The 16,738-nt window shown below is 43.5% G+C and overlaps 1 protein-coding gene across 1 annotated transcript; it reads left to right on the top strand.

The window, feature by feature from the left end:
* Positions 1–7,020: 7,020 nt before the first annotated feature.
* LOC140076794 (interferon lambda-2-like) lies at positions 7,021–10,024 on the top strand. The gene is made up of 6 exons (XM_072123505.1): positions 7,021–8,480; positions 8,576–8,765; positions 8,867–8,944; positions 9,063–9,206; positions 9,316–9,399; positions 9,567–10,024. Exons 2-6 carry the CDS (start codon positions 8,625–8,627, stop codon positions 9,654–9,656), a joined length of 537 nt encoding a protein of 178 aa, XP_071979606.1. The 5' UTR covers positions 7,021–8,480; positions 8,576–8,624; the 3' UTR covers positions 9,657–10,024.
* The last annotated feature ends 6,714 nt before the right edge of the window (positions 10,025–16,738 follow it).

Here is a 16,738-nt window from a genome sequence, read left to right as displayed (position 1 = left end):
AGAATCTTCCTAGAGCGCTCGTACTAGAATTATCATCATAGTGAGAAGATATCTACAGATCCTGAAAATAGGGGCATATTTGTACAGGAGACTAAATCATGGAAAGACTTGAGATACAACTGAGACAAGCAGCAGAGAGACACAAGACACCTGAGCAGGTGAGCCTCCTCTCCAGGATATCAGAGCTGTGGACATTTACATGATGGATTTATGGACAATCACCATGGAATATGTGTTATTATCTTCTCCACAGGTTCATAGGAAGAGAAGAAAGTCTCCAGATCGGCAGCGATCCTCCAGCCATGGACATGAGACTGGTGGTCCTCAGTATTGTGCTGGTGGCAGTGAGCGGACATCCACACAGGAGACGCTGCCCGATGTCCAGATATAAGTCACTATCTACCGAGGACATCACCGTGATCAGACAACTGCAGAATCACCATGTAAGGAGGACAATCGTCTCATACCAAGGACTACTGGGACAATATGGCAGGACTAAGCATAAACTAACTTTATAGATACACCCATTGGACTAACACATGATGAGATTTAGCAAATCAATGTATAATACTTGATTTTTTCACTTGTACTATAGGAGACACCCTCTAGTACAGTGATTTTCAACCTGTGTGCCGTGGGGAAAGTTCCCAGAACTACGCTGCCCCTGTGTAGAGCTGCCCCGTATTTCTGCCCCATACTTACCTCCAAGCCCCGCGTTGGCGATCCGCCCATCTTCTGTAGCTCCTGCACCGCGCGGCCCATGTCACGTGACCAGAGGCGCGCGGTGCAGGAGCTACAGAAGGGGGGCGGATCGCCATTAGGAGAGAAGTTACGTGGAAGAAGACATCAAGGGTAAGTATATAGGGTTATTATTTGTATAGGGAAGGCAGCTAGGGTCTTTTTATTTTATTAGTAAAGGTAGGCTGGGGCTTTTTATTTAGAAAAGGGAGGCCTCTGGGGTCTTTTAACTAGAAAAGAGAGGCCGCTACGGGCTCTTAATTTGTAAAGGGGGGCCGCTAGGGGCTCTTAATTAGTAAAGGGAGGCCGCTAGGGTCTTTTTATTAGTAAAGGGAGGCCGCTAGGGGCTTTTTATTAGTAAAGGGAGGCCGCTAGGGGCTTTTTATTAGTAAAGGGAGGCCGCCAGGGGCTTTTTATTAGTAAAGGGAGTCCGCTAGGGGCTTTTTATTAGTAAAGTGAGGCCGCAAGGGGTTTTTTATTAGTAAAGGGAGGCTGCTAGGGTCTTTTTATTAGTAAAGGGAGGCCGCTAGGGGCTTTTTATTAGTAAAGGGAGGCCGCTAGGGGCTTTTTATTAGTAAAGGGAGTCCGCTAGGGGCTTTTTATTAGTAAAGGGAGGCCTCTAGGGGCTTTTTATTAGTAAAGGGAGGCCTCTAGGGCCTTTTTATTAGTAAAGGGGGGCATCTAGGGGCTCTTGATTAGTAAAGGGAGGCCGCCAGGGGCTTTTTATTAGTAAAGGGAGGCAGCTAGGGCCTTTTTATTAGTAAAGGGAGGCTGCTAGGGGCTCTTGATTAGTAAAGGGAGGCCGCCAGGGGCTTTTTATTAGTAAAGGGAGGCAGCTAGGGGCTTTTTATTAGTAAAGGGAGGCAGCTAGGGCCTTTTTATTAGTAAAGAGAGGCCGCTAGGGCCTTTTTATTAGTAAAGGGAGGCAGCTAGGGCCTTTTTATTAGTAAAGGGAGGCCGCTAGGGCCTTTTTATTAGTAAAGGGAGGCAGCTAGGGCCTTTTTATTAGTAAAGGGAGACAGCTAGGGCCTTTTTATTAGTAAAGGGAGGCCTCTAGGGCCTTTTTATTAGTAAAGGGAGGCAGCTAGGGCCTTTTTATTAGTAAAGGGAGGCAGCTAGGGGCTCTTGATTAGTAAAGGGAGGCCTCTAGGGCCTTTTTATTAGTAAAGGGAGGCCGCTAGGGGCTTTTTATTAGTAAAGGGAGGCCGCTAGGGGCTTTTTATTAGTAAAGGGAGGCAGCTAGGGACTTTTTATTAGTAAAGGGAGGTCGCTAGGGGCTTTTTATTAGCAAAGGGAGGCCTCTAGGGCCTTTTTATTAGTAAAGGGAGGCAGCTAGGGGCTTTTTATTAGTAAAGGGAGGCAGCTAGGGGCTTTTTATTAGTAAAGAGAGGCCGCTAGGGGCTTTTTATTAGTAAAGGGAGGCCGCTAGGGGCTTTTTATTAGTAAAGGGAGTCCGTTAGAGATTTTTATTAGTAAAGGGAGGCAGCTAGGGGCTTTTTATTAGTAAAGGGAGGCAGCTAGGGGCTTTTTATTAGTAAAGGGAGGCCGCTAGGGCCTTTTTATTAGTAAAGGGAGGCCGCTAGGGGCTTTTGATTAGTAAAGGGAGGCCTCTAGGGGCTTTTTATTAGTAAAGGGAGGCCTCTAGGGCCTTTTTATTAGTAAAGGGAGGCCGCTAGGGGCTTTTGATTAGTAAAGAGAGGCCGCTAGGGGCTTTTTATTAGTAAAGGGAGGCCGCTAGGGCCTTTTTATTAGTGAAGGGAGGCAGCTAGGGCCTTTTTATTAGTAAAGGGAGGCCGCTAGGGCCTTTTTATTAGTAAAGGGAGGCTGCTAGGGACTTTTTATTAGTAAAGGGAGGCCGCCAGGGGCTTTTTATTAGTAAAGGGAGGCAGCTAGGGGCTTTTTATTAGTAAAGGGAGGCCGCTAGGGCCTTTTTATTAGTAAAGGGAGTCCGTTAGAGATTTTTATTAGTAAAGGGAGGCAGCTAGGGGCTTTTTATTAGTAAAGGGAGGCCGCTAGGGGCTTTTTATTAGTAAAGGGAGGCCGCTAGGGCCTTTTTATTAGTAAAGGGAGGCCGCTAGGGGCTTTTGATTAGTAAAGGGAGGCCTCTAGGGGCTTTTTATTAGTAAAGGGAGGCCTCTAGGGGCTTTTTATTAGTAAAGGGAGGCCGCTAGGGCCTTTTTATTAGTAAAGGGAGGCAGCTAGGGCCTTTTTATTAGTAAAGGGAGGCCGCTAGGGGCTTTTTATTAGTAAATGGAGGCCGCTAGGGGCTTTTGATTAGTAAAGGGAGGCCGCTAGGGGCTTTTTATTAGTAAAGGGAGGCCGCTAGGGCCTTTTTATTAGTAAAGGGAGGCCGCTAGGGCCTTTTTATTAGTAAAGGGAGGCCGCTAGGGCCTTTTTATTAGTAAAGGGAGGCTGCTAGGGACTTTTTATTAGTAAAGGGAGGCCGCCAGGGGCTTTTTATTAGTAAAGGGAGGCCGCTAGGGGCTCTTAATTAGTAAAGGGAGGCTGCTAGGGCTTTTTATTAGTAAAGGGAGGCCGCCAGGGGCTTTTTATTAGTAAAGGGAGGCCGCTAGGGGTTTTTTATTAGTAAAGGGAGGTCGCTAGGGGCTTTTTATTAGTAAAGGGAGGTCGCTAGGGGCTCTTAATTAGTAAAGGGAGGCCGCTAGGGGCTTTTTATTTGTAAAGGGAGGTCGCTAGGGGCTCTTAATTAGTAAAGGGAGGCCGCTAGGGGCTTTTTATTAGTAAAGGGAGGTCGCTAGGGGCTCTTAATTAGTAAAGGGAGGCCGCTAGGGGCTTTTTATTAGTAAAGGGAGGCCGCTAGGGGCTCTTAATTAGTAAAGGGAGGCCGCTAGGGTCTTTTAATTAGTAAAGGGAGGCCGCTAGAGGTTTTTATTAGTAAAGGGAGGCCGCTAGGGGCTTTTTATTAGTAAAGGGAGGCCGCAAGGGGTTTTTTATTAGTAAAGGGAGGCCGCAAGGGGTTTTTTATTAGTAAAGGGAGGCCTTTTATGACTGTTTTAGTGTAATTTTGTGCTATTTTGGTTGGTGGTGTGCCCCAGGATTTTCTAAGTATAAAAAGTGTGCCGCGGCTCAAAAAAGGTTGAAAATCACTGCTCTAGTAGCAGTCACCCTCCCTCTTCTAGAACATATTCTTCATGTAGTTATGTATATAGCATGTATAATGCTCACTATGTGATGTTAAGATCCAATAAATCCTTCTCTATCCACCACAGGCAAAGAACATGTCCTCCAGTGCTGAAGGATGAGCAGATACGGACAGAGTAGAAGACGTTTTACTGAGTACTGGAGGGGTTAACAAAAGAATAAATTGTCAATTATCTTTTTATATATTATTTTGAAAGGCAGCTCCACAATGGGGTTCATTTACTTACCGGGTCCTGTGGCAATCCAGCGGTGCCTTCTCCAACGCGGATTCGGGTCTTCCGGCGATTCACTAAGGTTGTGCGATTCACTGAGGTCCACCGAGGTCCGCCGGAGTTCACCATCCTATTCGTGGTGCATGTAAGTGCGTGTCAAGCAACACTTTTTTTTTTCAATAGCGCGATTTTTCCGAATCCTTCGGGTTTTCCGATGGCCACGCCCCCCCGTTTTTCGTCGCATGCAAGCCTGCGCGATGCGACACAATCCGATTGTGTGCGCTAAAAACATGGAGCAATTCACCACAAAACGGTAAAATACGGAAAACCTGGCGGAAAAACATGATTCGAACCCTTAGTAAATGTGCCCCAATGTCTCCAGGACGCCGTATTACTTAACCTCATCACGTTACTGGTGGAGGATTTTGGGCTCATGGGAAGTTACTACACGGAATATCTTATCTAAAGTCTTGATGTTGCTCTTTAGGAACCTCTTCCATGGACTTCACCAATAAGTCATCTTCTCCTTTTCCTATTACCAACGGTCATTATGGAAAGGATATGAAAAATACATGATTATCCCAATATCTAATTGAGAGAGATGAGAAATGGATCTTCAGTCTCTTAGCATGGAAGATGACATACAAGATGTGGTCTTCAAAAATGTGAAAACTATCCCTCAGTGAAGCTACTGGAAGTTTTAATATTTAGAAATATTTTTTATATTTTTTTTATTATGTATATTTATTCTATACTTTATTCTTCTATTTATAATAAAAAATAAAACTTTTGTACAATTAATAACGTGTTCTCCAACTCTCAACTCCTGGACTGGAGCTTGATCAGAGGTAGCTTTGAGTTAAAGAGACCCTGTCACCCTCAAAAACAGCACCAGGAGCTACTTACTAAAGATACACAGATACAGCAGTGTTACACTGCTAGCGTTATTGGAAACCTCCGATAATGCTAACAAACACTGATGCCCTGTATACTACAAACGACGGACCGCTCTCAAAGCGGTCTGGCGTATTCATGAGGGGTTGGGATTAGGGGCGGTGACTGCCGCCTGACACGTAGCACTGGCCTATTGAGAGGGCGGGGCGGTTTTGGGGAGAGGCGGCACCTTGGACTTGGACTGCCCCCTGATGAATACACCGGACCACTTTGAGAGTGGTCCGGTGTTTCCAGTGTATAGCGCGGCAGTGTTTGTTAGTGTTATCGGAGGTTATCGGAGGTAACACTTCTGCGTTTGTTTTAGCACTAGGAGCTGCTTACTGTAGTAACAGCTCCTAGTGCCATTTTTGAGGGTGACAGGTCCTCTTTAAGGCCACAATCAAAATAGAGGGGAGAGACCACAAAACCGGAGGCCAGGAGTTAGAAACTGATGAGAACCGGGAACATGGTAGCCAGGAAGCAAGTTATAGAAGATTCCTGGAGTAGATTGGTTAGTACCAGGATGAACAGGATCAAATAATCATAATCCAGGAGCAGCCCAGGTCGCTAACAAGAGAATAAAGCACAGGAAAAATTAAGATCAAGGTCAGGAATCAAGGAGCCAGATGTCAAGACAAGAAAGAGATGCAGGCCCTTAACTAACCCACAACCTCGGTCCCTGCCTACTTGCCTGGCTCTGCACTAACCCACAGGCAACAACTGGTTGACGTTTCCTACTCTGAGTGTTTGCTCAGAACAGATAACAAACAAACAAAGAGAGACAGACAGACGCAAGCGTAGACAAGATAACCGGGTCAGAAACAAGATGGCGGCAAAGTACAGAATTGAGAGGCAATAAATAGTCAAGAATGTAACAAGTATGAGATAACATAGCAATAGCAATAGAGAGAACTACAACAAGTATCTGGAGGCCAGTATAACCAGCACTGAAAGAAATCATAGGATAGAAGAGAAACCAATCTTCACCGTTATGAACACTAACACTGGCACCAATGAATGGCAACACCTTTATTTAAACATAGCCATATACGACCAAACACTATACCGCAATTAAACACTTTGTTTGTTACGTAAAAATAATAAACAGGACAATGGGAACACGCACTTGGACCAAGAACTTCGTCAGGTTCTGAGAAAGAAGGGAGGAGTGAGTCTAAATGCAGTTCCAGGAACTGACTGATCCGACTTTCCAGCTCTCCAACAACACCTGAGACACACCCTCAGCCCAGAAACAAAGACGTAATCACCCAGCTTTCCACAGAATATTGACCCAGCTCAGCCAAAGGAACTAAATCTGCCGATCAAGTTGCCAATCATAGCCCCAAGCAGCCCTCGGTGTGGTTCACAAGCCCAGAACGCTGCAGCAAGAACCAGAGTCCAGGAACAAGGAGCTAGAAACAAGGTGCCCACCAAGGATTGGAACAGGAACTGTGTGACGAGGTGCCATGTTGACAAGAAAGAAAAGAGCGTAGCGCCAAAGAAAATCATTATCCGATCAGTAGTAATAACAGACAACGCCATGTTACAATTTACTGAAATGTAAATAACTTTATTAAGAAAATCCCGAACATTCACCCGAGACAAATAAATGAAATATTTGAACAGATAATTTTTCATATTTAGTCAGAACCTTCCTTGTCTTTCCAAAAATGCTCAGACAACATTGTTGCATGTGATGACATTGTCAAGGGGGTCAAGGGTGCTCCTGCGACTCATATCACGGGTTCACCCATACCCCTCCATGTTCGCAGGCATGGCGCTTGCTCTGCTCACCTCTCCCCGCTCCTGATTCCTATCCGTGGTCCATGCGCACGTGTCCCCATTTCCTAGGGCGCACGCACGCCAGCTTCAGGACATATAAAGGGCCAGCGCACCGTTAATTGGCCATTTCCCAGAAATTTATTTAAACCTGCCTCTCCCATCACACCCTGCCGGATATTTGTGCCTTGTGCCTTAGAGAAAGCTTTGTTTGATGCCCTGCGCTGTGATTGTGATTTGTGTGGTGACTCTGGTTCCGTTCCTGACTACGTTCCTCCGCTGCCTGCCTTGACCTATTGCTACGTCCCCGACTCTGATCCGGTGCTGCCCGTCCTGACCTCCTGTCTGTCCCCGACTACGAGATTGCCTGCCGTTCCTGTACCTCGACCTTGGCTGCCACCGCGGACAAGTCACACCTGTGGTACAACCTGGTGGTACCATGTCGCGGCGAGTCCATCCTGCTTTGCAGAGGGCTCTGGTGAAGACCAGGTGCCACTTAGACTCCGGTCCCGGTCTTGGCTTGTGTCATCATCCGCGGTGGTTCAGAGGATCCACTACCTACGATCTTGACAGTCATTTTGTAGGATCTTCTGCTTCTTCTGTGTAGTCTTTATTATTTTGACGTAGAAATAACCATTAGTTATGGAAAACATGGGACTTCTCGGAAGTATATTTGTTCTCGCATTTCCATGAGACCAACACCCAATGTCCTCCAGTCTTATCTATGTGAAGAAGCTGAGTGACGCAGTGTCCTGGAGATGCCTGCGAAATAGGATGTAAAATGTTACAAACTACGTTGTGGACTCCACATTCTGTGAAATCATCTTCATATCTAATGAGGTTCCAGTTCAGAAGAACATCATTTGCTCTACGTAATCTTTGGGCAAGACATGGGGAGAGCTCCAATGTCTCCTGCTCTTCAATTACACGTCGTAAATTAACTACACACCCTAATAACTCATTCAGATAATGAATCCAATGCCCAGATTAGTCTTTAGATTTGTCTATTGCTTTACTAAGACTTCCGACGGGTTCTCCACCGGTCCCTTGCTATCTTCAAGCCAAAATATTTGGACTTCTTCTCTTCTCTTGATGTATCAATGTGTTGGAATTAAAGCATTACCTTAACTTACTGAAATAGTGAAGAGAACTCTACGGGACCCACAGAGCACAGAGAGTATCACATACTCATCCCTATATACACTATTTCCTGATCCTACATGTGCTTTTCCAAAGAGTTGAACATATTCCCACTCCACCTATTCTAAACTATTCTAAACTTGAGACCCCCAAGTAGATTCCTTCTACAGTAATAACTGTGTAGCCTAATAAACTAGTAACTACCTCCTAATATCTCTGTGGATTCCTCATGTTACCTGCAGTAGGGGTGGAGTCTCCTGTCAGTTACTTGCCGTCACCTTCTCACCTGTACAGGTCTCCTCCTTGTTTCCTGACATCTACTCATTACCTGCATAGTAAGGAAACTGAAAACCGTACGGAATTCCTACTCGAATTGTGAACGTAAAAAGAAGATATCTCCACATCATGAAAATGAAGGATTTTTTCTTTTGGAGACTGCACTATATAAAGAGAGACATGGGAGGATATAAGACAGAGTTGAGACAAGCAGCAGAGAGAAACAAGACACCTGCACAGGTGAGCCTCTTCTCCAGGATATCAGAGCTGTGGACATTTACATGATGGATTTATGGACAATCACCATGGAATATGTGTTATTATCTTCTCCACAGGTTCATAGGAAGAGAAGAAAGTCCCCAGATCGGCAGCGATCCTCCAGCCATGGACATCAGACTGGTGGTCCTCAGTATTGTGCTGGTGGCAGTGAGCGGACATCCACACAGGAGACGCTGCCCCATGTCCAGATATAAGTCACTATCTACCGAGGACATCACCGTGATCAGACAACTGCAGAATGACCATGTAAGGAGGACAATCGTCTTCTATTCAGGAGTCTGGATGTTATTCTAGAGTTTTAAAAACTTATTCAAAGATCCAATAAATTCTTCTGTTATCCTCCACAGACACAGAACATGTCCTCCAGTGCACTGAGATGCTACAGAAGGATGATAAGACACAAGCCGTCTGTATGTGACCTTAAGGTAAGGACATACCTGGCTCTGCTCTACTGCTTAGCACTTTCTTCCATTATTGTCTTCTACACAAACTGAAGAACCATCTTACACTCCTGTCGTGTTTCCTACTTCTTCCCTTCTACAGTCCAGTGACCGTCTGATAATGACCTTGAAGAGAATCACAATCACTACAGAAGTTCTGGCTAATCTGTCCACATCTGCTGTGCCCGACCCTGTATCACAGTCTCTCATGATGCTCCTCAAAATCAAAGATGATCTTCTGATCTGTGTAAGTCCATGAGATCCTCCTGATTATTGTTATCATTGTTCAAGGCTTTGCTGAAATATGGAAATATTGAGCCACAACTTATCATCAACTTGTATGTTTTCATCCTCAGAGGGGATCACCAGGACAGGACGGTGGAACAACTTCTGAGCAGCTGAAGCCATGGCTGCACCATCTCCAGCACTTTGTGGAAGAGGTAAGTGTCCTACATTACAGAGTTACAGAACCTCATAGATTCCTGTCCTCCATGGTGGTTCATTTGATATAAGTGGAAAACCATAGATTGAGCGGATGACGTACAAGGTCAGGGAGAACTTATAGTTGTCTCCACAATATCTTACAGTTTACATTTTTCTTCTGCAGGCATCTCCACAATGTCTCCAAGATGCTGTGATACTCGGCCTCATCCCGTTACTAGTGGAAGATGTTGGGTGTTGGGCTCATGGGAAGTAACACAACTACTAGAAGATCCCAGAATCTCAAGCATGATCGACAATTTCCAAGTGAAGGATTTTGGAGCTTTTGGAGCATCTCTGATGGAAATCACAAGTCTGTTATCTTGTTTTCTACAGTCCATATTTAACTTTGATAAAAAACAAAACAAAAGAAAATTACTGTCTATGGAAAGGAATCCTCCATGAAGAAGACAGAGAAAATCCTCAAACTTTTTTATCATAATTATCATGATAATTTCTTTGGCCTTTGAATATGAAGGACATTAACCTTCACATTTCTTACATAAGAGAATATTAATATGTTATATTTATTTATATTTTATGTATTTATATAATTTATTTTCTTATATTTTTGCTGATTAATTTATATATTATTATATTTTGTGTTTTTTTATTGTGTATTGCTCTTTTTGTGACTATTTTTAATAATTTCGGTAAAATGTTAAAATAAAATTTTCCATCATTAAGAGCAGTCATCTCTAAATATTATTACGTTTGCTGTGTTACATTTTCTCCGTTGATGACCTATGAAATGTTCTTTCACAATATTGCTCAACGTATTATAAAATCGGAGCCTCGGTAAGGCCTAAGTAGTCTCTTTTTAGGACCTTGTGAGCATGGTTGAAGTAGATTTTCAGGATGAAGTGCGTGGCCTTAACCCATCCTTCAGAACCCATTGCCCATCCTTACGACCACATCTCTTCCAATAAACAAGACAACGGAGTTTCCCAGAAACTTTTCTGCAGCCCAGGACTTGCTTTGTCCCAAAGACGAGTGGAAGTTTGGGAACAGAGGTGGCGGAGTCTTTAATTTTTGTAGAAAATCTGTTATTGACCAGGTTATACAGGAGGGAAATACTATTGAGCATCAGAAAAGAAGAAGCCAACCTGAGGCAAAATGTAACCATGTACAATGGATTTACAGAAAATGGCCCAACGAGACAAAACTTTTTAACCAATATTTTTGTAAATAACCAAATTCTATCCTCTGGAGCAGTTTTGTGACATGGACTTCAATGTTTGTCTGCAATCATCTTGGCCTATAAATCTTGGTTCAGATACCTTGACCGTATGACAGTAAGGAGTTCATACATGTAGGAATGGGGGACGCTGGTTAAATTGACCTCTGTTATTCTGATGGCCAGTGGCCCCCATTACTACCTGTAACCCTCATCCTTTATGAGTATAAGCTCCTTATTTCCATATTCCTATACCAGCTATCTGATGAAGGTCACAATGTAAAAGATCGAAGCTCGAAAAGTCAAAAGTCATTTAAAGATGATTATAATTTTTGGAAAAGTAAACTGTTGACTAAACATCGTACACACTTCAAGTGCCGGATTCTTGTGTCTATATTGACCATTATGATGATCCTGTCCAACGAAAGGCAGCCAAGATGATATTTCTGAACACATTCAACCCAAAGTAATAGCCAAGTCAACAAAGGACCTGATTGATCAGCCCAACCACTACTCTGAGTCTGGTATCTCTGAATTTATAGGATATCTCCAAACTCTTATACAAAATTGTTCACAACTTGTAAACAGATTCTTTTCCATGGAGGCAATGTGACAAAGGATGCTATGGGGGTGGTGACCACAACCATCAGGATGCAAAACCCTGAGCTGAAAACAATGGGTCAGATTTACTTACCCGGTCCAGTCGCAATCCCGCGGTGCATTGTCCGACGAAGATTCGGGTCTGCCGGGATTCACTAAGGTCGTGCACCCGATATCCACCAGGTGTCGCTGCTGCGCCCAGGTCCGTCGGAGTTCACCTTCTTCTTCCCGGTGCATGTAAGTGCTTGATCTTGCGACACGTTTTTTTATATTTCACGTTTTTTCAGAATCTGTCGGGTTGTCCAACGGCCACGCCCCCGATTTCTGTCGCGTGAAAGCTGGCGCGATTGCCCCGAAATCTGAACACGTGCGCCAAAATCCAGGCGGAATTCGGCGCCAAAATCCAGGCGGAATTCGGCGCAAAACGGAAAAATTCGGGAAACCTGACGAAAGTGCGGCCATGGAGCCCTTCGTAAATGAGCCCCAGTGTTCCTTGGAAGTTCTGAAATATAGCCAGGCAAAAAACATCTCAGTTGAAGTCACTTCTCTCCTAAATAAGTAATTCCACCTGGACTCAAGGCTTAGTAGAATTGCTTGGACAATGTTCAACAAGTAATAAAATCTCAAGGAATCTCCTTCAAATCAGGGAGATGGTGAACAATGAAGCAGAGGGGTCCATGCAGAAGACTCTGAGCTGCTACAGTGGAAGGATACTGTCATAATTGCCATCCAAGAATTTGGGGATTGGTCTAGGTGCTCCTCCAGTTCATGAAAACCTGAAGGCAGATCAATCGTTGAATCCATGGTCTAGTTGTACTATGACGGTCACATAAAGGATTTGTAATTATTAATCTGCCTGTGGTCTGGTACATCCCAGGTCACCCTGACATGAAACTGTAGAGGAAGTATCTATATGTCCAGAAATGGATATCCACCAAATGAATGGGCATCGTACCAATCATCCCCAATCATTGACCTCAATGTTTGTATTAACCAATGACTTCTTACTATACCGATAGCATCAACATATTGTCCTAACTCCTAACCATTCATCCACCTTAGATGCTGCTATAGTAGGAGATAACAAGCAGCGGACAGTTAGTTCCATCAATAATGTATGGGCCAGATGTGAATGAGGTCTGCTACTGCTGTTGCCGCCATCGCTCCCCCACAACTACTAATGACCTGAGCAAAGTTATAGAAGAAAGTCTCTTGAAAACCCCTTCATTCACACTCCGGCCGCTACTCATTAGCTGTGACAGAAGCTTCAGATGCTGAAAACTAGAGGGAGCGAGATGCACAGGGCCACATCCACTCTATTGGTGGCCTGGAATCATCCATAGGACCTGATCAGTGTAGGGTTAGGATGTCGGACACCACCAATCACATACTGATGACCTATCCTGAGGGTAAGTATCAAAAATGTGTAAGTGGCCAGACAACCCCTCTTAGTTTTTGGAAAGGTTGTAGATATTATTTAGTATCTGGTCTCACATATTTCTATTACATTTTAAATGTGTCTTTCTCTAAGATCCTGTATTATGCCCCAATACACATTCACATTCAATGACAAACATGGAGGAGCAGATTTTGATTGGTTTTTGGTTTTTGGGAAATTCTTTCTTTGTAACGTAATATTTCTGTACATAGTCGGGATTCCTCCTGTTACCTGTAGAAGAGGTGGATTCTTCTCTCAGCTCCGTGCTGTCACCGTCTCACCTGTACGAGGCTCCTCCCACTTACCTGACGTCTCCTTCTCACCTGTATAGTGAGGAAACTGAAAGTTGTGTAAAGTTCCCTTGTCTGCTGTCACTTATCTTCTGACACTAGAATTCTGATCGTAGGGAGAAGATTCTCCACATCCAGAAAATGGAGGAATTTTTCTTTTGGAAACTGAAGTATAAAAGGCAAAGAATGGAAAGACTCAAGACATTGCTGAGACAAGAAGAGAGACACAAGACACCTGAGCAGGTCAGCATCTTCTGCTGGGTGTATGTCCAGGATATCAGAGCTGTGGACATTTACATGATGGATTTATGGACAATCACCATGGAATATGTATTAATATCTTCTCCACAGGTTCATAGGAAGAGAAGAAAGTCTCCAGATCGGCAGCGATCCTCCAGCCATGGACATGAGACTGGTGGTCCTCAGTATTGTGCTGGTGGCAGTGAGCGGACATCCACACAGGAGACGCTGCCCGATGTCCAGATATAAGTCACTATCTACCGAGGACATCACCGTGATCAGACAACTGCAGAATGACCATGTAAGGAGGACATAGTCTTCTATTCAGGAGTCTGGATGTTATTCTAGAGTTTTAAAACCTTATTCAAAGATCCAATAAATTCTTCTGTTATCCTCCACAGACACAGAACATGTCCTCCAGTGCATTGAGATGCTACAGAAGGATGATAAGACACAAACCATCTGTATGTGACCTTAAGGTAAGGACACACCTGGCTCTGCTCTACTGCTTAGCACTTTCTTCCATTATTGTCTTCTACACAAACTGAAGAACCATCTTACACTCCTGTGATGTTTCCTACTTCTTCCCTTCTACAGTCCAGTGACCGTCTGACAATGACCTTGAAGAGAATCACAATCACTACAGAAGTTCTGGCTAATCTGTCCACATCCTCTGTGCCCGACCCTGTATCACAGTCACTCATGATGCTCCTCAAAATCAAAGATGATCTTCTGATCTGTGTAAGTCCATGAGATCCTCCTGATTATTGTTATCATTGTTCAAGGCTTTGCTGAAATATGGAAATATTGAGCCACAACTTATCATCAACTTGTATGTTTTCATCCTCAGAGGGGATCACCAGGACAGGACGGTGGAAGACCTTCTGACCAGCTGAAGCCATGGCTGCTCCATCTCCAGCACTTTGTGGATGAGGTAAGTGTCTTACATTACAGAGTTACAGAACCTCATAGATTCCTGTCCTCCATGGTGGTTCATGTCCTACAATCATTTGATATAAGCAGAATACCATAGATTGAGCGGATGACATATAAGATCAGGGAGAACTTATAGTTGTGTCCACAATATCTTACAGTTTACATTTTCCTCTGCAGGCATCTCCACAATGTCTCCAAGATGCTGTGATCCTCAGCCTCATCTTGTTACTAGTGGAAGATGTTGGGTGTTGGGCTCATGGGAAGTAACACAACTACTAGAAGATCCCAGAATCTCAAGAATGATTTACAATTTCCAAGTCAACTGCAGGTTTATAACTTTTGGAGCATATTCAACCTTCATGATGAAAGCAGAAGAAAATCACTGTCTATGGATTTGAATCCTCTATGAAGAAGACGGAGAAGCTCCTCAAGGATTTCATCCCAATTCTCATGATTATATCATTGGCTTTTTTTAATCTTAAGGACATTAACTTTTACATTTCTTTTAAAAAAGAAGATGAATATTTTAGAATTATTTATACTTTATGTATTTATATAATTTGGTTTTGTTATATTTATGCTGATTAATTTATATTATTGTATTATTTATCTTTTAAGAAACATTGTATTTATATTTTTTTATATATTTATAATTTATAAATTGTTTCTTATAAATTTATAAGATAAGATTTCTTTTAAATATTTGTGAGCAAAATGTTAAAATAAAATTGTCTTTAAGTCCAATCTTCTTAAAATGCTGATTATTTTGTGGTTATGGTGTCACGTTTCCATTGTTAATGACCTATGAAAGGTTCTTTCGTAAAGTTTCACTATATCATGCAGCTATTTGTACCTCCATGCAGCAGAACATGCAGTAGGGCATCAGGATTCTCTTCTGAGGATAGCTGGAATGTAATTTCACGATGAGCTACGTAGCCTTAACCTCTCCTTCAGAACTGACTGTCCATGCTTATTACCATGATTCTTCCATAAATAAGGAATGAAAGATTTTTCCATTAACTTTCCTACAGTCCACAACTTGATCAGACTCAAAATTCACTGAAGATTTGGAGAATGAGTTGAGGGTCGAATCAATTTTAAAATGCAGAAGGATGCAGAAGGGATACATGGGAATTTTTGAGGTTCTGGAAAGAAAACGTCAACATCAGACATATTGGGGCACATTTCCTTGCCCGGCTTAGTTGCAATCCTGCGGCGCGTTCTCCGGTGAGGATTCTGGTTCTGCCGGGATTCACTAAGGTCTGTGCGCCTGATATCCACCAGGTGTCGCTGCTGCGCCGAGGTCCGCCGGAGTTCACCTGCTTCTTCCTGGTGCACGTAAGTACTGATCTTGCAGCACAAATTCTTTTTTAAATTCTGCGGTTCTTCCGAATACATCGGGCTGTCCGACGGCCACGCCCCCCGATTTATGTCGCGTGAAAGCCGGCGTCGATGCGCCAAAATCCGATCGCGTGCGCCAAAATCCCGGGGCAATTCGTCGCACATCAGAAATCATCGGGAATCCCGAGGAAGGTCGCGATTTGGACCCTTAGTAAATGAGCCCCAATGAAATGTTACAATTAGTTGGTTGAAATAACAATCAAATTCTTTGCTCTGGAGCAGTTTTGCACTTACCTTCACTCGGAATAGGCCGGTGATCTTGAGTACATTTCGGCGGGCCTCGGGGAACTTCAGCGCAGCAGCGCCACCTGGTGGACAGCGGAGGAACTACCTTAGTGAATCCCGGCCGGACCCGAATCCGCCGCAAATGGACCGGGTAAGTAAATCTGCCCCATTGTGTCGCTCCACCTCATTCCGTTACTGGTGGAAGATGCTCGGTGTTGGGCTTATGGGAAGTAGCGTTATAAGATTCATAGTGAATAGTTATAAGATTCACAATGAAGAAGTTCTCTAGATAAGGATCTGCCCGGCAAAGTTCATGATAAAAAAATACCTGGACCGAATGAAAGACCTTTGAGAAATATACAATATATAGGAAAATTTTTATACTTTTTATTAAGGTTTCTTTCAGAATTCTCTTGTTATCTCCATTGATAAGGCAGGTTTCTGGAAGCCGTGATCAGTCCAAGGGATGTGACCCTTATGTCACCTATATAGACTTGAATGAACACTGTGTCACATTACATCCATCTATAACCATCTATGGTGCTGGGGACTCATGACACAGGACTACAGCTTTTATCTGACGTCATGAGTATAATACAGAACATGATTCGTGTAGCGAGGGCAGTGACTCCGAGCGTCATAGGAGAATATATAAGGACTATATTCCATGGATTTACCCGGGTCATTTAAAATCCTAAGCTTAATAAAACTATCACAATTTGAATTCCCATCCATTCTGTTCCCAACCCAACAAGATCAGAGGATCTATTTCCCCAATTAATGGGTCAGGAGATCCACTTTACATCCTGTCATTAAATTGGAATCCTGGAAAATCGAAGCTTGACACTCGGTTATATGTTGGACCTGGTGCTCTAGGTCAATAGACAAGTCATTATGAGCTCCGGAGGCCAAAATGCCCAATAAAACAATAGTTTTTAATGACCAGAGATTTGCACATTGACCAATAAAATCTTTACTCTACACTGAGCATC

The sequence above is a fragment of the Engystomops pustulosus genome, chromosome 9 (genome assembly GCF_040894005.1).
Source record: "Engystomops pustulosus chromosome 9, aEngPut4.maternal, whole genome shotgun sequence".
Lineage (NCBI taxonomy): Eukaryota > Metazoa > Chordata > Amphibia > Anura > Leptodactylidae > Engystomops > Engystomops pustulosus.
This window is presented reverse-complemented; position numbering and strand designations above follow the sequence as displayed.

Coding starts and splice junctions, on each gene's coding strand:
- LOC140076794 (XM_072123505.1), top strand. CDS start 8,625: ATGGACATCAGACTGGTGGTCCTCAGTATTGTGCTGGTGGCAGTGAGC. Junction 8,945..9,062: donor CGTCTGTATGTGACCTTAAG/GTAAGGACATAC, acceptor TCCCTTCTACAG/TCCAGTGACCGTCTGATAAT. Junction 9,207..9,315: donor AAGATGATCTTCTGATCTGT/GTAAGTCCATGA, acceptor TTTCATCCTCAG/AGGGGATCACCAGGACAGGA.